This window comes from Carassius carassius, chromosome 43, assembly GCF_963082965.1.
Source record: "Carassius carassius chromosome 43, fCarCar2.1, whole genome shotgun sequence".
In the NCBI taxonomy this organism is placed as follows: Eukaryota; Metazoa; Chordata; class Actinopteri; order Cypriniformes; family Cyprinidae; genus Carassius; species Carassius carassius.
The window spans coordinates 7859591-7887200 of record NC_081797.1 but is presented as its reverse complement, the minus strand read 5'-3'; the positions used below and the strand labels follow the sequence as shown (position 1 = coordinate 7887200).

Sequence of the window (27610 nt, the reverse complement as noted above, 5' to 3'; positions counted from 1 at the left end):
AAGAAGAGACGAAAAAGAAAAAGTAGTAGCTAGCCTTGATCGAGACTATTATATTTTATATTTATATTGTTTATATTAGTATTTATACCTCAATCAATAACTTAGTTATGGATCATGATTATGCTTTGCCTGCACGTTCTGTGAAGCGCAAACATACGGGTGAAATAAATGACCTGAGAAGGTTTTGGGACAAGAGAAGAAACAAGACACGGGTAAATATTGGAGCTGCATTTCCAAGATGGAGAGAGCTTCGTGACAAGCTGAAACTACAGAGAGATGCCGAACTCGCTTGCATTCTAATAAACAGGTATGCATCCATTCAGCTAACTGTATCTATCCGTATATTTTGTGAAACGATGATGTCTTGTGTAAAACGCAGACGGACTAGCTCTCATGTATAGTATAATGTAAATCCACATTTGTTCTATATCTAGCTGGATAAAGTAGCTTCAAATGCAGTTCACTATCTTGTTCGATATTATAGTATAAACGTAATTATAATTATTAACGAAAGGCGACCGTGTTTTTTAACATATATTACTACTAGCTAGATGGAATATTGATTTGATAGGGGTCTGATAATTCATATATCTCTCCGTTCGAAAAGACGTGACTGTCAAAATACTAAGTTAGAATGAGTGCAGAATGTGGGGAGCGACAGAGCGCGTGTTCTAATGACAACAACTCCCATGAGCCCACGCTCTTTGCAAATTGTAGTAGTTACTGACTTCAGTGTACTACACACAGTTTTGGTGTCTTTGGAAAGAAAGAAAGACTGAGTTCCTAGTTATGGTTCCTGTAGTGTAGTGTACTGTGTGTGTGTGTATATTTATATATATATATATATATATATATATATATATATATATATATATATATATATATTATTAATAAATATTATTGCTACTTACCATTTCTCTGTAAGAAAATAAGTCATGGGTTCAGTTCCCAAACAGGTGCTTTTATTTGTTATTTGCATCTGTATTTCTTCTGGAAAAAAATCTACCTCAGCTTCTGCTTTAGCCCTTTTACATTACTATAACATTACATTACAAATAACAACAGAGCCCAAACTTAAATTCAAAATTTGATTTGTTCGGTAACATACCGAAAATTTTTCGTAAGAATATGTGTACCATTACACCCCTACAAAGTTTCACAAAAACTTGACGTAATTCAATACTGAATGTTATTAAAAATATTATATAAGTAATTATATAGAAAAATACTATTAAAGGTTTTATAATGAACCATGGATCAAAAAATTATTTTGGGTTATTTAATTTAACTTACTTAGTTTTGGAGTCATGAAAATGTATTTTAGTTTAGTTACAGATTTTTTTAAGCTTTAATTTTATTAAGTTTATTTCATTTAATGAAAATCTTGTTTTAGTTGATTTTAATTTTCGCTAAAGTGATTCCCAGAGGGTGCGCTTACTGAAAGTTATACTTGAAATGCACTGAAAGTAACTTTCAGTGTCTTTGGACTGCATAAATGTAAACACAATTCTGCTTATGCTTCAAATGTTGTGGGCGAAGAATCTGGCACTATATAGGAGTTTCTTCCGTCTAGATGTCAAAATACTGAACATTGCAGTTGTGTTTGTTGGCAAGACATGAGTCTGGCCATTTGAGGTTGTTGCGAAACTCTTTTAGTGAGGTGTGAAGCCATGAACCACGCAATCTTTGGCACAGCTATTTATTCCAGCACCACTCATTTCTAAATCTAAATAAATATAAACACGCTGTGAACACTCAGTGTTAGTGGATGTTTTTGAGGCTTGCCTCATAAAAAATGACTCTTTGCTTATGTAAGTGTATCATATTCCTATATTTCATCAAAGGATGGTCCCAGACGCATCGATAGAGATGCGTCCTTTTGCTGGAATATGGTTGCATGGAGTTTGATGTCTAGCTTCTTGTTTACACACTTGTGTGTGAAGAACTTGGGTCATTGATGTGTGAAATAAATGATCTGGACTCCTATAGCTTTGGCTGTGCATCTGTCACATTGACTGCGAAAGGAAAGAAGGGAAGGAACAACAATAGAAAGAGAAATGAGTTTTGTGGGTTTGTCAGAACTTGCTACACCAGCGTGTTGCTACATGAACTTAATTATTGGAATGGTTTAGTAAATCACCATAACTTTGTATTCATTCCTCACCTAAAGCTGAAGTGAAGGGAAGATTTAGAGCTGGCAGTCTTCCAGTGTTATTCTCCATCTCTCAGGTTCCCTACATCAAACGAAGAGCACATGCAGATCTCCAATACTGGAATATTTATGAAACTCAGACTAATCCCTCCTGTTGCGAACGCCATTTCGGAGGTGGAACTAGATGTTTTTGGAGGATTGGGACATGGCTTAGTACTTCCCTAGCTATTCATAGAGCAATCTGTACTCGTGGCAGAAAATGCTCTAGCTCGCTTTTTAGGCAGTGGTCAGAGGTAAATTTGTTACTGTGAAATATAATGTCATAAGAAATCCTCCTGTGTGCAACAGAAAAGCCTTGCCTGATGAAAATCTTTCTCATGAGCATCAGCATTTCATTATGAACCGGACCAGAGGTCATATACATGCAAACTTGTGCACATTTCCACCCTCTCTAAAATATACAGTATGCATTATAGAATGAAGGTGTCATTTTTGAATTACTCTATCTATCTATCTATCTATCTATCTATCTATCTATCTATCTATCTATCTATCTATCTATCTATCTATCTACCTACCTACCTACCTACCTACCTACCTACCTACCTACCTACCTACCTACCTATAATATGATATCTATCATATAAATGAATAGTTTAATCCTTTAAGTTTTACTGTAATATTACTTTCCATTACATTACATTGTTTTTAATTTAGTGTCTGTCTTTGTGTCTGACCTAGGCGTCATGTTGCTGCAAGCTTTTTATGTTAACCTGGGACTTGAAACAAGCCATGCTTATCTTGTAAGCTGCAGCTCGGTGTTGTTATTCCCAAAAAGCAAGAATCTTATATTAGCTTTTGGTGGAAAAACTACAAAAGGTAGGGCTTCGCTTTTCTGCAGGGACCCGTCTTAGATAACAGCTTTTGTTGTTGTACATAGAATGGATATGTATTTATTCGGTCGTAATATACTCGTTCTCGTGTTTTCCAAAACCAAAAGGCTTCAATTTTGTTTAAAGGAAAAGAGCAGCTTGGACACTTTGTAAAATATCTCCTTTTGTGTTCTACTGAAGAGTGCTGAGGTGGCAGGGATATCAATATGTACAGCTTTTTCTCAGAATTTGGACAACAGCCTTCATTTTATGGTCGGAAACTGTGATGCTTCTTTTACAATAACCATTTCCTTATATGAGAGCGATATAAAGTGTTTAAATTTGAGATGTTTTATGGCAGGATGTTGTTTTGAAGGCAGGCTTGAAGTGTCAAAGAGACAGTTTGATCATAAAAGTAACACTTAAATCTCTGCAGTAAACCAAATTGTGCTTAATCCAAGTCATTCTGTGGTCGTCTGCAGTGGCTCTCGCAAATGTTTATTATAGAAAACCGTCACGCATATTTAATGAATCCTCAAGGAATGCTTGTTTACAAGATTGTTTTATGTGTGCTTTCCAGAAAGCTTTATGAATCTGTTATGATATGATGACTAAAGAGGGCCAAAATAGTGTAGAAGTGTGCAGGAGCCACAGGAAGATGTCTACATTTGGTACTTGTTCTTTAGACATTCTGCTCTTTGACTCATTACTGGTCATTTAGAAAGTGCACAATCAGTTGACCCATCAATTAATCAATGTGTCAATTAATCACAGGGGTAAACCCAGAGCACACTTTCAGATCTGTCTAGTCTATCACCGTCCTCCAACTCCCCCTACAAATTTCGATTCCTCCATGTCTTTAACATTTTCGATTTAAGCACAGTTTAAGCTGCAGAATCTATTCAGCATTTAAAGAAACGCTGATATGTGGTAATAGAACTGTGAAAAAAAACATCCCGTCGGCTGATAATTGGATGTGACTTGCCCTCATGTTGTCTCAAACCTGTTTGATTTTCTCATATGCAACACAAAAAATGTTCTGAAGACTGTTCATGCTGCTCTTGTGTATATACTGAACATGGGTACCGAGGCTGTCAAGCTCCAAAAATGACCAAAATATAGCTAAGTCTGTATGATTTTTGCACAGTGTTTCAATGGGATAGTTCACCCCAAAAATTTTAATTGATTGTCATGATTTACTTACCCTTATGTCTTCTGTGGATTTATTTATTGTCCATCCAGTGGAAGTCAAAGATCAAAAAAACCTATTATTATTTAATAATTAAGCAAAAATAAGGATTCATAAATAGGCATTAATAATTAATTATTCACTATTAATACTAGTGAAAATGTAGTAAAATAATAGTATATCTACGTATAATAATAGTAGGCTGTGTGTGTGTGTGTGTGTATATATGAAGAGTTAAGATGCAAAAACCTCTAAATGCCATCTGAAATTTTCATCTAAAATTAAGAATTTTTTCAGGCTCCTAAATTTATGTTCAGTTATTTCACTTTAATAGCCTGGAAAAGGACCTGCACATTGCCATTAAAGTAAAATGACCCAACCTAAGCATAGGAGCTTGATAAAAATCCTAATTTTAGATGAAAATGTCAGATGGCCTTTAGAGGTTTTTGCATCTGAACTCTTCATATATATATATATATATTGTTTTCGGAATAAATACAAATCATATTGGAAATGTATTATAATATTTCATTTATATACAGTATATACAGTATAGAGTTTTTTTTATATAGCCAGTTTTAATTTTAAGTTTTGGTAATTTTTATTATGTCTTTATTTATTTAGCTATGTTTTTTTTTTTTGTCATTTTAGCACTTCATTTTATTTTTTGTTTTCCTTTTAGTTTAAGTTTTACATATAACATTTATTTTTATTCTTTTTATTTTTATTAACTTGATTATTTTAATTAAGAAAAATAATTTGTAATATTTTTAGTTTTAAATTAACAATAACAGCACTGCTTGACAGTCACGTTATACTATATAGTAACTATAACATTCTTTAAAATGTATGTCCTATTTTGCTCCACAAAAGAAAGTAAGATTTAAAACAACATGAGTTTGAGTAAATGATGACAGAATTTTATGTTTGTGTAAAAAATTATGTTAACTTACATTTTGGATGTGTGATTTGCCTAATCATGTGATCATTTAAAAATTGTTGAAGATCAGTATTTGTGGAACCGGTTTAGTGTGATTGTCATATCATAAGACCCACCCTCTCAATCTTACACAGCTCAAAGAGCCCTGGTTCAACTACATATAAATATAATTTATTAAACTCAATCATGGTAACCAATCGAGATGTGCAATGAAGTATCTCAGTGCAGGATGCGGTCTGTTTTTCACATAAATGCACCCACATATGCCCACTCAGACATACACTGTTCAAGTGTAGACGGTCGACATGTTCAAACCAGATATGCACATTGTTAAATTTCTATGGCTGATGTAAATCTGTGCAAGCCGAGCTCAGAAAACCTAATGCTAGCAACAGATGGAGGACGGCTCGTAATTTCCCAGGCACAGCTATCGGAGATGTGCGTCGTGCAGCTGCTTACTGCGATGTCCAGAAAAACAGCATCTGGATGTGTGTATGTGGGAGCAAATGAGTGATCGAGAGAGAACTGACAGTATCCAGAGCATGACAAAGTGGCAAATCCCAGAAGTTTTAAATCATTTGCAGTTAAGTGCCAGAGATAAATAAGAGATTAAGACTTCTTTAGGTGTGTCATGAAATGGCCTACCCAGCTCAATTCTCTGAAGGTGTAATTGCATTGTGGGTAATTTAAACTAGTCATAAATCGTGAGACGGAACATGATTTGGGAGCACCAGACAATGAGTAATAGTGAGCTCCTGTCAGTGTCACTACACCTCATCAAAGAAGTTACTGACAAATTTGTTGACAAAAGGTTCTTTTGGTTTTGTCAATGGTAATGATGGTGAATTCTTTTTTTTTTTTTAAACATAGAGAATATTTTTTACTCATACGGAACATACTCGTAAAATAAATAAATAAAATAAAATAAAATGAAAATTATAGCCTGAATGCACTGAAAGTCGCTTTGGATAAAAGCGTTTGCTTAAAAATGCATAAAAAAAAGAAGTACTTTTATATTTTTAGATTGTGTTGCGTAATATAAATAAACATGTAAATTAAATATTTTATAATAAATATACAACTACAACCCGAATTCCGGAAAAGTTGGGACGTTTTTTAAATTTTAATAAAATGAAAACTAAAGGAATTTCAAATCACATGAGCCAATATTTTATTCACAATAGAACATAGATAACGGAGCAAATGTTTAAACTGAGAAATTTTACACTTTTATCCACTTAATTAGCTTAATTTAAAATTTAATGCCTGCTACAGGTCTCAAAAAAGTTGGCACGGGGGCAACAAATGGCTAAAAAAGCAAGCAGTTTTGAAAAGATTCAGCTGGGAGAACATCTAGTGATTAATTAAGTTAATTGATATCAGGTCTGTAACATGATTAGCTATAAAAGCTTTGTCTTAGAGAAGCAGAGTCTCTCAGAAGTAAAGATGGGCAGAGGCTCTCCAATCTGTGAAAGACTGCGTAAAAAAATTGTGGAAAACTTTAAAAACAATGTTCCTCAAAGTCAAATTGCAAAGGCTTTGCAAATCTCATCATCTACAGTGCATTACATCATCAAAAGATTCAGAGAAACTGGAGAAATCTCTGTGCGTAAGGGACAAGGCCGGAGACCTTTATTGGATGCCCGTGGTCTTCGGGCTCTCAGACGACACTGCATCACTCATCGGCATGATTGTGTCAATGACATTACTAAATGGGCCCAGGAATACTTTCAGAAACCACTGTCGGTAAACACAATCCGCTGTGCCATCAGCAGATGCCAACTAAAGCTCTATCATGCAAAAAGGAAGCCATATGTGAACATGGTCCAGAAGCGCCGTCGTGTCCTGTGGGCCAAGGCTCATTTAAAATGGACTATTTCAAAGTGGAATAGTGTTTTATGGTCAGACGAGTCCAAATTTGACATTCTTGTTGGAAATCACGGACGCCGTGTCCTCCGGGCTAAAGAGGAGGGAGACCTTCCAGCATGTTATCAGCGTTCAGTTCAAAAGCCAGCATCTCTGATGGTATGGGGGTGCATAAGTGCATACGGTATGGGCAGCTTGCATGTTTTGGAAGGCTCTGTGAATGCTGAAAGGTATATAAAGGTTTTAGAGCAACATATGCTTCCCTCCAAACAACGTCTATTTCAGGGAAGGCCTTGTTTATTTCAGCAGGACAATGCAAAACCACATACTGCAGCTATAACAACAGCATGGCTTCGTCGTAGAAGAGTCCGGGTGCTAACCTGGCCTGCCTGCAGTCCAGATCTTTCACCTATAGAGAACATTTGGCGCATCATTAAACGAAAAATACGTCAAAGACGACCACGAACTCTTCAGCAGCTGGAAATCTATATAAGGCAAGAATGGGACCAAATTCCAACAGCAAAACTCCAGCAACTCATAGCCTCAATGCCCAGACGTCTTCAAACTGTTTTGAAAAGAAAAGGAGATGCTACACCATGGTAAACATGCCCCGTCCCAACTATTTTGAGACCTGTAGCAGAAATCAAAATTGAAATGAGCTCATTTTGTGCATAAAATTGTAAACTTTCTCAGTTTAAACATTTGCTATGTTATCTATGTTCTATTGTGAATAAAATATTGGCTCATGTGATTTTAAAGTCTTTTAGTTTTCATTTTATTAAAATTTAAAAAACGTCCCAACTTTTCCGGAATTCGGGTTGTATTTATAATATATATATACTCATCCACAAAGAAACATACATATAAATACAAAATCAGATCAGACCTACTTATATTATAAATAGTATATAAAAAAAAGTTTTGTTTTACATTTTTTCATAAAGTTACAGTTTTCAACATTTGCCACACGCTAAAACACAGTAAAAAAAGAAAATTATAATAAATAAATAAATAAAATAAAACAAACAAAAAAAGTTTTCTTTATTCTTTTATGTATTACTTTTATATATTCCTACAGTATATATACTGTTCTTCTTCTTTCTTTTTTGTCCATTAGTGCACTACTTCTTCTCTTTTTTTGTATCGTTTCTTGTTGATGATTGTTTACTGTTTATGATACCGTTTACTGTGAATGAGGACCTGGTACAGTATATCCACATATGTCTCAAGGCCACATGAGCCAGCTGAAGACAGATGGTATTTCACAGTACAGCACTGATTAGAAAAAAATCATTTTCCTGGCAAACCGGTCTCTCCCCCAAGTACAAAAGTTGATTAGCTATTTGTAAATATGTGCATGCTTTGAACATCACCATTACAAGACTTTCAGCATATACAATTATCACTGAATGAAATAAGAAATTGTCTTTTTTTGTGTGTATTTTTTTTTTTTTTTTGAAAGGTCTGAAAATCTCTATTATGGTTCTGTCCGGGCTAAGTTTTGGTTTTGTTTGGTGTATGACAGATTCTGTCTGCCAATGTGGGCTTAATTACTCGGCTGGATCCTGATGTTCTCAGAATGCAAATTGCCAGTATTTGATATGGGTAGCTTATGAAAATGCAGAGAGGCGAGATGATGGTGTTATGCTTCTGATAAGTGGCTTTGAATGGGAAATGACCATCTCTATTTGCCATTGTCTACTCAAACAAAGCATGGTTTGTTCGCAGATGCTGCTTTGCTTTTATATATATATATATATATATATATATTTAGCTATGGTGTCTTTATTTTTTGAAGACCAACATATACTCTCTTAAGAATAACGTTCTTTATTGGCATTAGTGGATCCATGATCAGCCTTTAACTGCCTTTCCATTGCACAAAACTTCTTTATAGTGGAACATGGTTCTTCAGATTATTCAAATATTCTTTACACTTAGAAAAAAATGGTTCTTCTAAGAACTTTTTATGAAAAGGTTCTTTAGGGATCTCAAAATGTTTTTTCTATGGCATCGCTATGAAACCCTCCTTTTGAAGTCTTTATTTTTTAAGCGTGTGTCTGTAATATTTATACCTGCATTGACATGAAAGGATAAACATTTTAATATGATGCACAGAGCTCAAAGCTTTAATTTCGTCTGCTCGTCGGCAAGCCCTTATTGTCTTCGGAGCGGCTGTGTTTATCAGTGTTTAGGAGCGGGTGCCCAAAGTGTTTGAGCTGGGGAAACTTCTAGAAACATAGTTATGGCATTGGTGAAACTTCTGAAAACATTTATTAATCAGAGTCTATGTTGTAATGGGTGCTAATTCACAAAACGATGATGCCAGCTGGCTCTGGTCACAGCTGCTCTGAAGAGGTCTAGTTATTTCTGTCAACCATTGGCTTCAGTATTGGACTGCTTGGATAAAAATCATGAATGCTGTCTATTTTTGTTCTTTGGGCTCTATTAATTTTTTTTTTCTTTTTTGGGAGTTTATAAAATGTGCTATTTAAGTTGGAGCCATGGCCTTGTGGTTAGTTCATGGGTTATGTGGGAAATTTGGGTTTGAACATATCCAGTCACTTGTCTACTGTGTGTTTGTCCAGTAAAAATGCACAGTATTTTAGTATTATATCAGCCAATATTAGAGTTTAATTTTATTTTATTTTATTTTATTTTATGTAGATATTGTACATTTAATTGATTAAATGATCGATTTTATGACTTTATGCATTTTATTTATTTATTTTGTTTTAGACAAAGTAGTAGATCATTTTAATATCTGCCATTTATCATTTATTGCCGTAACATAATTATTATTGGTTTATTGGTTAGGATTTTTGATATTGGTGCATTTCTAATCTTTATCATGCTCTTGTTTTTAATTTATTACAGCATCTTTCTCTTTTCTACAGGCAAGTGGGACTTTGTAGATGAATATCGTCTAATTTTATGTTCTGGATTTGTTTTACAGACACATTGAGAACTGGTCGGGCTTGCAGACTTTGAGGGACGTTGACATGGAGTTGTACACTGGGCTTCAGAGACTGTAAGTACCACATCACTACAACATCTCGCCTAAGACAATACTGATAACAAGCAAATCAATGTAGGTCCAATCCCAGTGTGCCACCACACTTAAAAAAAGAAACATAAATCGCCAAAGATAGCTTTTTGATCTGATATCTACAGATAGCATTTCTACATGCTAGCATGGGCGACTTTCACAGTGGCATCCAAATACTTTTTCTAGCCAGACCCACATAAAAAGTGCCTCCCCAAGGTCTGCTTTAAAATGATCAAATAATGCTGCTGAAGTAGCCAGAAAATTTAATTATATCCCCCAACACCCTCCATCTGGTCAAGCCTGGCTTTACCTCATTCAGTCTGCTGCCGTCATGCAGGTATCTTTACTTGGCTCTTCATTAGTAGGACTTCCTCCCTCACAAGAGCCCCTTAGACCTCCTCTTCCTACCTATTACAACTCTACTGGTTAATGGAGACCAGAAGCAATGATAAGTAAGGTTCTCATTAGTGGTCAACTCTCTTCTTTCACAAGGTGATGTGGCAGAACTTGGTCACGGTCTGTCTCTTGAGGGAATTTCTGAGCTGGGAAGATTCTGTTTTTTTTTTTCTTAGTAAATGTGTGGTTACTCTAAGCTGAGCTGGGAAGATTCAGTTTTTTTTTTTTCTTAGTAAATGTGTGGTTACTCTAAGCTTTTAGCATGTGAAATTATGATATGATTCCACAGTCTAGGGCTTCTGTTTTTAAGAAGTCACAAATAATTAAATTTTTTAAAATGCAAAAGTAACTGCTCCCAGAACACAACAAATCATGTAGCTTTGACATTTGTGTTCAGAGTATTGAGGCAAGAATCAGTACAAGACATTTCAGATGCTGTATTGTTCAAATGTTTCTTCTTTGGTTAAATTTGCAGCCCTATATTCACCAAACTTTTGGTAACATCTGTACATACACTTGAGTTCCTGCTCTTTCCACATTTTAACACAAAGGTGAATTAATTAAACACTTAGCACACTATTTTAGTGTAAAAACTTTATTATTCACCATACATCTACAATTTAGTTTTACCAAGCTGGTGTTTTAAAATGGTCATTTAATATTTTATTGCTAATTTAGTTTATTCTTAAATTGAGTGATATTTGTGATGTTTTTTAAAGGCATAGTTTACCTGAAATTGAAAGAAAAAACAAATGTCAACAAAATAAGGATGAATAAATAAAGCCTGATCTCATGATAAGATGCAAAAATACGTAGCGGCCATGTATGTTTCGTGACACATTTGATGTGAAATGTCCACAGAGTGGTGCTAAAAGAGTGTTCGTCCATCCCCCACCCCCCCAACAGGTAAAACTACATATGGTACATTTTATGTGACATTGGTTTTGTATGCGTCACCGCAGTTCTGAATTGAAATGTCCATTGAGTAGCGCTATAACTCTAATGCTCCATGATATTTTAAAATAACATACCATCTGCATGTAACTTAAATCTACCCGATATTATGAACAAAAGTGAATGTGACGTAAAAAAGGCAATTCCAAAATTCTGTTTTAGCTTTAGCTTTATCTCTCACACTTTCATCGTGAGTCATGTTTTTCACTGGATTCATACTCAAGGATTACGCATCCTAAATCCAATTCCATGCTGGCTGAGCTAGCGAGCAAGCTTGTTACATCCGGAAAACAAAACATATGGAGCTGTAATCATAACTGTGTATGAAAACGATAACAAGTGCTCACTGTTTTACCTCCTTTAGTGTTCATTTCTGTTGGAAACTGCAGTGATATGTAATTATTGCTGGTACGTATTTTGCATTTTGCAAAAAAGTTAGGTACGTTTTTGTCATGAGATCAGGTATAAATGATGACAGAAATTAAATTTTGGGTTGAACTGATACCTCAAACGATAATGTTCTGTTTATTATAAGCATGCTACAATTTTGTCATCTTCCGTAACACTTTAGTATAGGGGCCAATTCTCACTATTAACTAGTTGCTTATAGGCTTGCCTATTATTAACATATTGGTTGTTATTAGTACTTATAAAGCACATATTCTGCATGACCATATTCTACATCCCTAATCCTGACCAATACCTAAACTTAACAACTACCTTACTAACTACTAATAAGCAGCAAATTGGGAATTTATTGAGGTAAAAGTTGTAGTTAATGGTTTGATAATAGCGAGAAAGACTCAGTTACGCATGTTAACCCTCGTTCCCTGAAGGAGGGAACGGAGATGTTACGTCGCTGACCGGCGAATTGGGATGTCGCTTCGATAGACCAATCTACTTAAACTAAATGAGTCAATGCACATTGGCATGCAATTATTGTATCCAGCTGCCACTGATCACAGCATGAGTATAAGGCAGCAGGTGCAATGCATACCAGGTTTTCGCTAAGGACCCGAGTGGTGACCCTGCTGCTCAGCGGTGGTACAGCACCCGTGGCGACGCTACGTGACGTCTCCAAGGGTTACCATACAATAACCCTTTCAGTTGGTCACTCTCAACGTCACGTCAGTGACCGATGAATTGGGATCCCTATCAAAGCGCCATGGGTGCTGCCTCTTCCAGTGCCCTGTGCAAGCCGCCTGCACCCCTATTTAGTGTAGGCCATGGCTCAGAACAAGTAGTTCCACTTACCATTGTCAAAGCACAACTTCACTGAGTGAGATTAGATAACACTGGGAAAATGTACCCGTTCCACTTGGAACAGGGACGCTACGGAAGCCCCATTCTTCCCAAAGGAGTTTTTGAAAGCAAATACACTTAAAGTGTCCGTTTAGGTGTACATGTAGAGATCTGAGGTTCCCTGAGGTTTTGAGGAACACAGCGATGGCAAAACCAGCTGTGCCACTGCCGGAAATAGTTCTCCCCTGTTGGCCGCCAGGACAAGCCTTAGATTGCTGCAAAGGAGCTCCGCCCCCCTTGAGGAAACGGAGATTGGCCTGCAGCTCCGATTCCATCATTTTCCCATGATGGAAACATGACTCATCCGCCAACGCCACCTCAGCGTCTTTGCCCAGACACATGAGGCAGCGATCATGACCATCACCCAGTGCCAGGTAACGACCGCATCCAGAAATGCATGGGTGTAAAGATCCATCGTCTTTACAAAGATGCACCCATTTATTGCTCTTTTGGAAAAATTGCTCTTTTGGGGAATGCTCTTATGTGCTGAGGCGCACAGGGGAATGGCTGCTTGCAGCACAGGAGATGGTAGTGCAACCTGAAGTGCGCAACCCACTCGACACAGGAACGACCACCGCTGAAGCGCCATACCACCAACACCAATAGCTTCCAAGAGTGTATTGACTTCATAGCTCACTGAAGACTCTTGGATGGAGCAGAAAGTGAAAAAAGTGAAGTGACATTCAGCCAAGTATGGTGACCCATACTCGGAATTTGTGCTCTGCGTTTAACCCATCCGAAGTGCACACACACAGAGTGGTGAACACACACACACACACACACACTGTGAGCACAAACCCGGAGCAGTGGGCAGCCATTTATGCTGCGGCGCCCGGGGAGCAGTTGGGGGTTCGATGCCTTGCTCAAGTGCACCTAAGTCGTGGTATTGAAGGAGAATGATTTTGTCGCTCGGCTCCGAAGCAAAAGGTGGTATGCATTGCACCTGCTGCCTTATTATACTCATGCTATGATGCAATAATTGCATGCCAATGTGCATTGGCTAATTTAAACTCGAAGTAGATTGGTCTATCGAAGCAATATCCCAATTCGTCGGTCACTGACGTCGAGAGTGACCGACTGAAAGGGAACTGGGTCTTTAAAGTAAAGTGTGACCTAAGTTTTAAATCTCATCAACGTCTGTTGGATTCTGATTGGCTTCCAGGTTTTTGGTTGTTCATCATCTGGGAAAAAAAATAATTTAGTAAGTTATTCCAGCGATAACATTCTCTGTTTTTCAATATATTTAGTGTGGATTCGAGTGGAGATAGTCTCAATTGTTAAATAATTTGAAAGATTATTGAAACTTTATAGCTAACGTTATAGTTATCATCTTTGTTATGAACACACCTTAAGACACATGTTTACATTTTTTAGCGATCATGGTATCCATAATTAACCATATGCTGCAGCTTAATCAGGCCGAATGTTGCAGTCGACAGGATTTGGGTGTACATAATAAAACACTCCTATCTTCTAAATAATTTGCTAGGAAAACTCATGTCTTCAATTATCCTCCTCAGAATCAGTCCCGCCTGCTCTGAGACCTCCGTTCAGGCCACAGTTCACTATTCAGAATTGGCAGTTGGTGATTATCCATGTTAAGTATCATGTTCATTCAGGCTCAAGTCTCCAACCTCATGCTAAAAGAAATACTTTGATGTAATCGCTCACACAAACATCCCTAATAACAAGAGCGGAGAGTGCTTCGTGCAAATAAACATCTCACAAATGCCAATGATAAAAAAAATTTATTCAATATGCATAATTGATTCCAGCTGCCAGCGTAAATAACTCCGGGAGCAAGGATGCAGGCTCTTGATGATATTCGGGCCTTAATGATGTTACTTGAGGAGAGGAGGCAGACTGGAAGAGAAGATTAGATGATGTTTTTTCCCTTTTACTTCACATTTCCCCCTTTGACACTGCTGCGAAACGGCTAGGCAATTAGCAGCCTGTTTAGCCCCTAGCTGCTGTCAAATCCATTTAAAATGATGATCATGAACTGGTCTTTCACTCTTTTTTAAAAGCTCACCTCCTCTTAAACCTATGATTTGCACACTCAAAACCTAAAGGCTAATCAGAGCAACTTAGCGCAGCATTTGACATTAGCATAACCTAATTGTCCTTTGCCACAGGTGTATTTTTTCTCTGGCATTACAAATTTTTCTTCACATCTATTGCATTCTTTTTAAATATTTTTCATAAACATTTTCTTTTTGCACACATTTGAAATGCATATTAAACAAACTTGGTGAAAAAAGCTAAAATGAGACATAAATTAATGATCAGATGAAGTTCATCCGCATGTTCTTTTGATTTTCAGTAAGAAACTGAATCAGTTTGAAAACTTCTTTAGAAATACAAATCTTCTTTAGAAATAGTAATATTAATTTGTGAGAAGCTTTTAATTATATATTTAATAATGACCTAAATATTGTTACAAAAAGTGGCTTTAGAAGTTACATTCTGAACTGCCATAAATTCTTAATCATTTTGCCAATGTTTCAAGATTTAAAAGCATTTCAACTTAAGAAAAATGTCCAGCTAGGTCAAAATGGTTGGTCAAAACTACTAATAAATGTTTATTTGTCTTTTCCATTCTAGGAACATTGTGAACTGCAACTTACGTACGATTCAGTCACGAGCCTTCGCCAAGAACCCCCACCTGCACTACATGTGAGTCCTGTTCATGAACCCTCTTTTGAAAGTCAATTGTTTGTTCCTCGAGACTCATACAATTAAAAAATGGATCATGAAGTTGGGTTCACTCATTCATCTACACCAGACAACATATCTTCTTAAGTAGGCCATGTTAAGCAAATGGGGACAATGTGTTTTCCATCTTTGGATACTCTGCACAGTATCATGGCTGCTCTTATTCGAGAGATGGTTTGTCCCTCCATGCATAATTTATGATGATAAAGTTCTCTGGCATGTGTTACTGAGCACTGCCCTCAACCATTTCTCAAAAGTGAGCTTTGTGAGTAGCCCGGCAGACATATACATTGGTTTAATCTCTAAAGAGCTGCTTTGCGGAGCACTTGTTAACATATCGTCTTTGTCTGTAGTCGTTTGATGGTTTAAAATTGCTTGAACAAAATGACTTATTTCGATAATTTGCTTAACAGTTTGCAGCAACCTACACCTCTTGAAATTCTTGGTGTTACATTGGCTCACTCACTTCCTCATCCCGACAGTCAGCAAAGACCCTCTGTTGTGTGCTTTGAATAAACAAAGATTGTTTGCTGTAGAGCTGCCTGAGTTGTGGTGGAGAATGTGGGCAAAGAGAGAGATGATTTACTTAATGAAGGCTGAATGGGACGAGTGTGACAGGACTGTTATTTCCCAATTTCCTGCAGGCGAGAGGTGGAAAGGACATGGAATCGTAGACTGTCACCTCCACACAGTCCAGCCCAATTTGTGCTGTCCATCACAGCCTGCAAATGCACTTCTTATTTTCTTTCTGTCATAAACCGACGTGCGTGCGATTTTGTGTTGGTGAGCGTTGCTGGTGAATGTTTTTCGTACAAAATGTTCAGGAACTCTTTGTGTCATGTATTTGTCACTACATGTGTCCACTGTAAGCACTATAGTAGGGTGTACGGGTACCTTTTGTCATGGCAAGTTTCTGGTATAAGCTGGACACTAAGCTGTCTGTTAACTTAAACTATGTGTGTACACAAAATCTACACAATTTTGAACATATTTTGCGAGTATTCTTAAATGTTTCCATCACAGTGTCACTTCAACCACACCAAATTATTTTTTTTTATTAAATCTTTTTTTATTGCATTCAAATCGATTAATCAGTATTAAATAAATCTATTTTACATACATTTCTTAAATATGTAAGTGTGTGTGTGTGTGTGTGTGTGTATATATATATATATATATACATACATGAAAATATTCACAGTGCACACGTATATTATGTAAACACTAGCTTTTATTTTGGATGTGATTAATCGTGATAATAGTTGTTATAATAGTTGCTAAATGTAGCGTAATTATTAAGGGAAAATTTGTTAGTTGTTGTTGAAATGAGGAACAATTAAAATACTGTTTTTATTTTTGAAGAAATATAGGTTTATTTCAATCTTTATTTAGATCCATTATTGTTTTGAACGTGTATGATTTACATTTTTATTATAGTTTTTTTAATAGTTTAGAGTTGAAAGTCTGGGTATTTTTGTGATTGAGCAATAGTGACCAAGACAACAGATACAGGGGTGTCTTTCTCTTTTGGGCATATCCAACACTACGTCTGTGTGAGAGAGAAAGAGAGAGGAGGAGTCATTCAAGCACATACTACAGTACCATCTCTTTTTGGGCCCTTTTGTTTTGTTCTCCCATTCCATGTGGTCTTCACAGAGCACTGACTTTTATGATCGAAAAAATCCCAGAGATTTCCAGACATGTCATTCACAACACACACGGGGTCAGGTCCCGGGAACAAAGTGGCAGTGTTATCCGTTTCCCAGTTCTGTTTTGACATTTGACGTGGATGATTAATAAATCACTGTACTTACAGGGAAATCAAGTTATGAACAAAAAAATGCATCATTGTTCTGAATCAATAAACACAAAAAACGTTATTATTATTTTTTGTTGGTAGTTTTGTTTTATTTACATTTAAAGATTAATATGCTGCCACGCGTTTTGTTAATCCTACAGACACTTTCTCCCCCTGTATTCATAAATAAAAATTAACCTTTCTAATTTTTTATAACTATTTTTAAAACATCTGAAATGTTGAAACGCTAGTTATTACATTTTGATGAAAGATTAGAATATTTTGTATTATTTTGGTAACATAAACTATTATGCACAAAAAATATTATAAAATAAAATGGGGTAAATTTTGAATTTATACTGACTTGGCAGCTACTTGTTTTTGAGATTAGCCAAGCTTTGTGACCCTTGCAGTAAGAGTTTCACTATCAAGGGACTGATTGTCTTGTGTTTATTCTTTGTTTTCATACTCCGACCACCAAAGGAAATTTGTTTTCAGCAGCTTTGGATAAGAGACATAGAAATCAATATAGGGGCCTATTGCTTTGGTCGACCTGCTTTTTGAAGGTGGGCGTTCGCTTTCATGTGTCTACTAGCCATGTTTGGCGAAATGAAAGGTTGCCTTCTGGATTTCTACAGTAACATCTTTTTTCATTGGAATGATTAAGAGAGGACTCAATATACCCAGCAATGGTTTTCATAGGTAACTTGTAAAGGTTATTCCCATGAGCGATAGCAGAGGGGGACCAGGGAGTAACTCTCATTAAAAACTCAGTCCGCTCACTGAACCTCCTTGCAATAAAATGTCACTTTTTCTTTAAATAGACGGCTTGCAAGCTGGTATATTTCAGTTTTTTGTCATTTTTACTCTGAAATAGTAGAAAATTTTGGTTGATAAGCATGTGCAAAATGATTAGAATGTGTCAAATTGTAACATACCAAACTAAATGTTTATAAAGGTTGAAAATATATAAATAATAATTTAAAATTTATCAAGTATAAAAAATATAAACATAAAAATGGAATATTATCAAATTTTTAGAAGTTTTTTTCAAGCAAAAAAACTACTGTTTTTGTTTTGTTTGTGTAAGATTTTCCTGTTTGTTTGTTTTTTTCAATTAGTTTTTGTCTAAGCTTTACCTTTGATTTGTTTTTGCTTTTTTTGTTTTGCGTTTAATGTCACTTCATCACTTAATAGTAGACTACTAAGGGCACTGCACTGTAAATATTTATAAACTACAGTTCAAAAGTTTGGAATCAATAAGATGTTTTTGTTTCGCTTTGCTTTTTGTTTAGCTTTTTTATTTTTTATTTGTTTGTTTTGCCTTGGCTTTACTTTTAGTTGTAGTTCTGGTGGTGGTCTCTTTCTTTTCTCCCTCATGCCAATTTCACTTGAATTGTGTCACTTGAACTCTGTCAGTCTCTCTTTTGGCCTCTCTCAGTCTTTCTTTAAAAACTTTGTCTTTCTTTAAAACCCGACACTCATAGGCGTCCCCTTCTTTTTTCTCTTGTTCTTTTTTTTCTGGCCTTGGCATGCAAACTCAGTTTTTCATCTTCTTCCATCACTCCCTCTCACTCCATCCATCTCTCTCTCACTTTGTTTCTGAGATGACATTATTTATTATTCATGCCACCGTTGATGTGGTTGCTGTTTTATTCCCCTCACAACTGGAGGAACGCGCTAAAACAGCTTACATCTTTTCCTTCTCTGTGAAAGAATTCCAAAATGAGCCTTTGACTTTGTGGTTAGTCAGTCAGCCATGTCTCCCTCTCTGAAATGTGATAGGATGCTCATCAGTAAAGGAGAGAAGCACCGTTGTCTCCACGGGCTCTGAAGGCCCCTGAGCCCCAATGAGAGCTTTATTTGGCTTGATTAAAGTTGAGTGCTTTGAGAGAACACAATAAATCTGTTGACGCCGTCTTCTTCGCTCATTGAAATATGAATTGGATATTAATGATGATGCCTGTTGGTAATATTGATGAGGTTTATAAAAAGTTGGGATCAGATCAGAAAGACTAATCACATTTCCGGTAGACATTATTATTAGCATTTTTGTATTATTCATTTGTATCAGGTGAAATGTAAAACTTAAGGAGTTTGTTTGGTTAATGCTAATGTATGAGGTGATTCCTATACAAAATAATGGTTTTGTATTGGAAAAAAAACTATTTATGTTTTACTAGGCCTCAAGCCTTCCTAGGTGTATATGACTTTCTTCTTTCAGACGAATCCAATCAAAATCATGTTAAACAGTGTCCTGGCACTTCTAAGCTCTATCATTGTAAGGGGCGGGTGTTTCTGTTAAACAGTCCAAATCACATTAAATCCATAATAAAACTTGCCTCACATAGCTCTGCGGAGTAAATTAAAGCCTCCTGTAGATTTATTTAATGTGTTTTGGAACCCCCCCCCCCCAACTACAATAGAGTTTAGAAAAGCGGGACAATTTTTAATATAACTTCAAATGGATTTGTGTGTGAAAGAAGAAAGTCATTTTCACATATAATGGCTTGTGGGTGAGTAAAACAGGCTAATTTTCATTTTTGGTCAGTTTTAGGGCTAAATATCCCTAACTACATCATGATAGCCTTCAAATGTGTTGCTTGGGTATATCACCATGTATCATGGATTGTGGTTTTTAAACCTGTGCCTAGAGAAATATTAATTGTATTTAATGTGTTTAGGATTTATAAGTCTAATTAAAATATGCAGGAATTCATCACAAAGCTAAAGAGGGATTCAGGCAGTTAAGCCATGTTGCAACCTACTAGTTTTCACATTCATAGTGCTTTACTTCCCATTACCAGCCCATGAATCCAGGCAATGAGACGGTCACCCATCAAGACTCATGATACATTGAAATGCCACTTTACAAACTTCTGAAAGACAACTCCCATAAAACTCAGAGCAGCACAATGAAACATATGAAGTCAGTTGTCTATAGAGGTCGTAAAGTTATATTCTTAAATATGTGGAGTGTCAACCGTCCAAAAAACTTGAATCTTCTCCCATCTGTGCATCTGTCATTCTCTTTCTAATACTTTCTCTGTGTCACTGGCTGTCATCCCTCACTTTTTTATGTACTTTCTTTCAGACTCTCTCTTCAGAAACACAGGCCACAGGTCGCTGTAGTCAGAGGAGAACCAGACTATGCAGAATGTTTCAGTAGTTCTTCCTGAAATACAAAGATAGCAAGGGGTTTCCAAATTTGGAAGCTCCCATATTATTTTACTGGATTTAAAAATATATTCTAAAAATCAGCTATTTTATAGCTATTTTATTTTATAATCTTAGTGCATGCATGAGAAACTTCAGAGAATGTGTTTTTACTTCTAGTTTTGACTTGTTGTGCAGAAATCAATCATTTGGTAGACTACTTCCTGTGATGGCAAAGCTGCATTTTGATCCTCCAAAAATGATCCTTTAGAGAAAGAAAGAAAGAAGGATGATTTATTTTCGAAACGAAATGCGAATTTGGTAATATCTTGGATTTTGAAAAGCTTGTTGACTTTTGCCATTTACCAAAGGTGATTTTGGATGTTTAAAAAAAAACAAAAAACATTTATTTCCTATTTATTTGTTCCACAATGTTCGCTGATTTATACTTTATTTAAACTTTGTGTCATTTATCTATTTTATTTGACATCAAGGTGTATGCCGTTCCTCCAAGCTATGTTTCTATGTTTCTTTTTTATTTGATTACATATTATATGTTTACTTTCCAGTTTTGTATAACTATTTCAACTTTATGTAAGTTATTTGTTATTTTATATTAGGCATAGCCTGCCCTATAGCATGGTGCAGTTTTATTTGTTTTGTTAATAAAAGTTCTATGTTTTATATATAGGCTAAAGTGAGTTTGATGTTTTATTTTGTTGTTGCTTTCAAGCAATTGCTGCCAAACTGCCGCTAATTCGAAGTGAAAGTAAAATGCGCACAGTACTTTTAAGCTGCTTAAAAGCAGAGGAAAGCGAGGAAAAGAGAGACAATTCAAACGAACTTAAAATGAACAATTGCATTACGACGAATTGCTGCTATTTGATAGTGAACGTAAAATGCACATGCCCCTTTTATAGGCTATTTAAAAGCAAAGGTAAGTGAGGAAAAGTGGAAACGCCCCCGCCCCCATGGTAATACCGGTATTACCTGTGTTGTCATACATTGATTTTCTCGGTATGGAATTGGGTTCGGTCGAACAGACAGCACGCCTCACAGAGGAACGTGCGCGGTCAGTGCTAGCCTGCTTGAATACGTTCAAGAGCAGGACAGCGGTCCCACTGAAACTCTTTCAGAGGCTCCTGGGGCATATGGCGGCCGTGGCAGCACTTACACCGCTCTGCCTATTACATATGAGACCGCTCCAGCACTGGCTTTATGGCCGAGTCCCGAGGTGGGCGTGGAAGCGCGGCACTCACCGGGTCCAAGTTACACCGGCCTGTCGCCAGACCCTCACTCCGTAGTCAGATCTTGCATTTCTCTGGGCAGGGGTGCCCCTAGAGCAGATCTCCAGGCATGCTGTGGTTTACACGAATGCCTCCACCACCGGCTGGGGGGCCACGTACAACGAGCATGCAGTCTCAGGGGTTTGGACGGGCCCGCAGCTGCAGTGGCACATCAATTGCCTAGAGTTGTTAGCAGCGCACCTTGCCTTGAACCGTCTCAAAGGTCTCTTACGAGGCAAGCATGTGCTGGTCCGAATGGACAACACTGCGACTGTTGCGTACATCAACCGACAAGGTGGTCAGCGCTCTTGTCACATGTCGGAACTCGCCTGCCACCGCCTCGTTTGGAGTCAGAAAGTTCTGAGGTCACTTCGTGGCGTTCACATTCCAGGCCTGCTCAGTCGTACAGCCGACGAGTTGTCTCGAGCAATACTCCCGGGAGAATGGCGACTCCATCCTCTGACGGTTCAGCTGATTTGGAGGCAGTTCAGAGCCGCTCAGGTAGACCTGTTTGCTTCTCCAGAGACCTCTCACTGCCAGTTGTTCTACTCCCTGACCGAGGGAACTCTCGGCATGGACGTACTGGCACACAGCTGGCCGCAGGACCTATGCAAGTATGCGTTTCCCCCAGTGAGCCTTCTCGCACAGACACTGTGCAAAGTCTGGGAGGACGAGGAGCAAGTCTTGCTAGTAGCGCCATATTGGCCCACACGGACCTGGTTCCCCGAACTAGTGCTCCTTGCTACAGCCCCTCCTTGGCCAATTCTTCTGACGAAGGATCTACTGACTCAGAGATGGGGCACCATTTGGCACCCGCGTCCAGACCTTTCTAAAATCTATGTCTGGTCCCTGGATGGGATGCGGAGGTTCTAGGTGACCTACCCCAAGAAGTAGCGAACACCATCACTTCGGCAAGAGCACCGTCTACGAGACACGCTAACGCCTTGAAGTGGAACCTGTTTGTCGAGTGGTGGTGTTCTCGCCGAGAAGACCCCCGAAGATGCCCGATTGCGGTCGTGCTGTCCCTTCTGCAGCAAGGGCTGGAGCAAAGGCTGTCTCCATCCACCCTCAAAGTCCAGGTTGCTGCTATTGCTGCGTACCATGACCCCGTGAATGGGAAGTCTTTGGGTAAGCATGACCTCATCGTCAGGTTCCTTAAAGGGGCCAGGAGGTTAAATTCATCCCGGCCCCCCTGCATACCCTCTTGGGACCTGTCTCTAGTGCGTAAATCACTAAAGCAGGGCCCATTCGAGCCTTTGCATTCAGTTGAGCTAAAGTTTCTTTCATTGAAATCTCTGCTCCTGCTTGCACTGGCCTCCATCAAGAGGGTAGGGAACCTGCATGTCGACGATTCATGCCTAGAGTTCGGGCCGGCTGACTCCCAGGTAATCCTGAGGCCCCAGCCTGGCTACGTGCCCAAGGTTCCCACTACACCCTTCAAAGACCAAGTGGTGAACCTGCAAGCGCTGCCCCTGGAGGAGGCAGACCCAGCCCTGGCTTTGCTTTGTCCCGTCCGAGCATTAAGGTGCTACGTAGACTGGACACAAAGCTTCAGGACCTCAGACAGGCTCTTTGTCTGTTACGGAGGCCGGTAGAAGGGGAGTGCCATCTCTATCAGGCTCAGGATGTGCCCTGCCCGTTCAGGTTCACTCAGGCTCACTCAAGTAGAAGTGTTGCATCATCCTGGGTGCTGGCTCGTGGCGCCTCGCTGACAGGTATTTGTAGAGCTGCGGGCTGGGCGACCCCTAACACGTTCGCTAGGTTCTATAGCCTTCGTGTAGAGCCGGTATCCTCCTGTGTTCTCACCTCAAACGGGTAGTGGCACTGAGAGGCCCCGGTTAGTGTCGGCTTGGCTTAAACTGCTCCAGAGTGTCCGTACTGTAGACCCTGTTGAGATCCTCCATCACCCTAAGCAGCTGGATGCGGCGGAACGTCCGGCGCCAGGCCTTCATGATGTATCCGTGAGAACCATGGAAGGGTGGGTTTCATATTGAGACCTAAGCGGTACTCGTATGTGTATAGTCCACGGTATAGCCTTAGAGCCCGTGTTTTCCCGGCAGACTTCTGCCTTCCCAAGAGGGTTTTTAATCACCTCAAATTTCTCTGTATACTCCTAAACAGATGCAATATGTGTATTTGCCTCCGAGACCTCCTTCCGGAAGGATGGGGCTTCCACAGCGTCCCGGTTCCAAGCGGACCAGGTACATTTTCCCAGTGTTATCCAATCTCACCCAGTGAGGTAGTGCTTTGACAGCGGTGAGTGGAGCTACTTGTTCTGAGCCCTGGTCTACACCTAATAGGGGCGCAGACAGCTCGCACAGGGCACTGGAAGGGGTAGCACCCATGGCGCTTTGATATGGATCCCATATTCCTCAGTCACTGACGTGGCGTTGAGAGTGACCGACTGAAAGTGAATGTCTCGGTTACGTATGGTAACCCTCGTTCCCTGAAGGAGGGAACAGAGACGCCACATCCCGTCGCCATGGTTGCTGTACCGCCTCTGAGCTGCCGGGTCCCCGGCTCAGCTCCTCAGCGAAAAACTGGTATGCATTGCACCTGCTGCCCTCTTATACTCACGCAGTGATCAGCGGCAGCTGGATGCAATAATTGCATGCCAATGTGCATTGGCTCGTTTAGTTTAAACTTGAAGTAGATTGGTCTATCGAAGCGATATCCCATATTCGTCGGTCACCGACGTGGCGTCTCCGTTCCCTCCTTCAGGGAACGAGGGTTACCATACGTAACGAGACGTTTTTGACAGTGATGCCATAAGTTAAAAGTTTAAAAGCTAGTTTTCAAAGTTTTTTGCTCTGAACATATGAATTTAGTCATACCTTTATTCAAGGTCCATCTGAGTTTAAAACCAAGGGGATCTGTAATACCTGGAGTAAAGCTCTCTTATAGCATTACCATTCCTCAATAGCACTTTCTCTGGAAGTATTGATTTTGAAATGCTCAAGGTGGCTCAGTTAAATTCTTTATGTTCTTTTCTGTTTTAAACAGTGAGCTGTAAATGCCATGTGACTAACTCTGTGACAAACATGGAACTAATGTAAAGCTCAGGGCCGTCCTTAGGGGGATGCAACTGGTCTGGAACGCGAAGAGTTCAAGGGGGACTAACTACACTGTAAAAAATTTATTGTCAAATTAACAGTAAATTACTGGCAACAATTAGCCAGTAGATGCTGTATTTCATTCAACAGTACAATTACTGTAATACTAACTACAGTAGTGTTTAGCTTACTGTAATATTGAATACAGCATTTTACTGTATTTTTTTACCATTTCAAAGTACAGTATTATACTGTTGATTTTTAATAATACTGTATAGTATTATACAGTTTTGAAATGTTATTTTAATTTTTTTATAGTGATATTGTATAACATTTAGAATTTGTAGAAAACCTGTAAAAGTGCTATTTCAGCTGCTGATGGGAAATAGGAAAAAGAACAATTGAGGCTTTAATTGCACAAAAACAGTTTATTTAAAAATGTTAAACAATACATTAGTAAAAAAAAATAATGATCAAAATCTAAATAACAAATTAAAATACTAACAATTTATTATAAAAAAAAAAAACTTTTTTTCCAAGATGGAGTCTCATGAACCTAATAACATCTCTCTTGCCTGGTGTTAAAGGATTTATTACTCACCCTCATGTCGTTCTACACCCGTAAGACCTTCGTTCATCCTCGGAACACAGATTAAGATATTTTTGATTAATTCCGATGGCTCAGTGAGGCCTCTATAGACAGCAACGTCATTGAACATTGAACTTGAATCTCTTGTTCCGAATCATTGATTCGGAGCGCCAAGGTCACGTGTATGGAATGATATTCCTGACATTATTCAAAAGGAATTGCAAATTGTATTTGCAATTGCGTTGTCAATTTGTGGACGCATAAAATGTGACATAATCCAAACGCAAATGCAAATCGCGCATTAGCGTTTGCATTTTCGTTTAAGCGAACACACAGTGTCTGCCAAATTTAAAATGGAAATGCAAAGTCCGTTTGCAATTGTGTTTCCTATATCTTACGAGCTATTAGCCTGTCATATTTAAATAGCAATATTAATTACCACATTTGCCTTTTCACTCTCTCTGCACTGTGCATGTAAACTGCCAAAACTCAAATGGATTACTTATAAAAGATGTTTCCTGATGTTGACACTTTATGTTCTTTTTGTGGTGCTGAACACGAATACATTTCTCATCTCTTCTGGGAATACACATATACAAGTCTGTTCTGGAAGAATTTTTGTATCTTCGATCATACTAAAATGTACCATGTTTTTACTGTGGTAAATATGAGTTAACGATAGTGTTTATAATTAAACCACAGTAGTCACAAATGTACAGTTGTCTGAGACATTATGAAATGTTCTTTAACATCATGAACCATAAAATTTAGTCAGTGTTCTGCTATGGTTTATTTTCATAATAAGTTAACACAGGTCACAAGTTAACAAAGTCACATTTCCTTGATTCAGCAGCTGCACGATGTGACATCGAGAGTCCTGTCTTGAATCCAGTGATTTGGAGCTGATTCGGTGTAGATCGGTAGCTCGGTGGTTTGTGACTGTCGTCTCGTGGCGTGCCATCTTTTAGCGCGTGTTCGAAACCCGCACCAACACAGACGTACTTTATTATTATTTTTGTTTATCCTACTTAATTCAGTCTATTATAATTAATAGCCTGGTGACGTAGGTCTGCGCGCATTTCTCAATACAAAGTACGCTGTGTGACGACTGGGGCGGGGCCGAGGGATGTGGGAACACGACTGATGCGCACAAAATAAAACCAAAACATAAAATAAAGCCCAGGCCTGGTCCTCTCTCGTCCTTCACTGTCGTCGCTCCAGTTTTATTTCCTTCCATCTCCTCTGTGGGACCCAAGACCGGTGGTGGGTCGCAGGTGTAGCGGATTTCCCAATCAAAAAATAATGATCAAAATCTAAATAACAAATTAAAATACTAACAATTTATTATAAAAAAAAAAAACTTTTTTTCCAAGATGGAGTCTCATGAACCTAATAACATCTCTCTTGCCTGGTGTTAAAGGATTTATTACTCACCCTCATGTCGTTCTACACCCGTAAGACCTTCGTTCATCCTCGGAACACAGATTAAGATATTTTTGATTAATTCCGATGGCTCAGTGAGGCCTCTATAGACAGCAACGTCATTGAACATTGAACTTGAATCTCTTGTTCCGAATCATTGATTCGGAGCGCCAAGGTCACGTGTATGGAATGATATTCCTGACATTATTCAAAAGGAATTGCAAATTGTATTTGCAATTGCGTTGTCAATTTGTGGACGCATAAAATGTGACATAATCCAAACGCAAATGCAAATCGCGCATTAGCGTTTGCATTTTCGTTTAAGCGAACACACAGTGTCTGCCAAATTTAAAATGGAAATGCAAAGTCCGTTTGCAATTGTGTTTCCTATATCTTACGAGCTATTAGCCTGTCATATTTAAATAGCAATATTAATTACCACATTTGCCTTTTCACTCTCTCTGCACTGTGCATGTAAACTGCCAAAACTCAAATGGATTACTTATAAAAGATGTTTCCTGATGTTGACACTTTATGTTCTTTTTGTGGTGCTGAACACGAATACATTTCTCATCTCTTCTGGGAATACACATATACAAGTCTGTTCTGGAAGAATTTTTGTATCTTCGATCATACTAAAATGTACCATGTTTTTACTGTGGTAAATATGAGTTAACGATAGTGTTTATAATTAAACCACAGTAGTCACAAATGTACAGTTGTCTGAGACATTATGAAATGTTCTTTAACATCATGAACCATAAAATTTAGTCAGTGTTCTGCTATGGTTTATTTTCATAATAAGTTAACACAGGTCACAAGTTAACAAAGTCACATTTCCTTGATTCAGCAGCTGCACGATGTGACATCG

General features: G+C 38.1%; 1 protein-coding gene across 1 annotated transcript in view; it reads left to right on the top strand.

Annotated features, from left to right (window-relative positions):
- LOC132125157 (NT-3 growth factor receptor-like) overlaps positions 1–27610 on the top strand; it is a 239498-nt gene that overhangs the window by 33645 nt on the left and 178243 nt on the right. Inside the window, exons 2-3 of the mRNA XM_059536416.1 lie at positions 9976–10050; positions 15325–15396. Coding sequence (XP_059392399.1) covers positions 9976–10050; positions 15325–15396 — 147 coding nt within the window. The remainder of the gene's footprint in view (positions 1–9975; positions 10051–15324; positions 15397–27610) is intronic.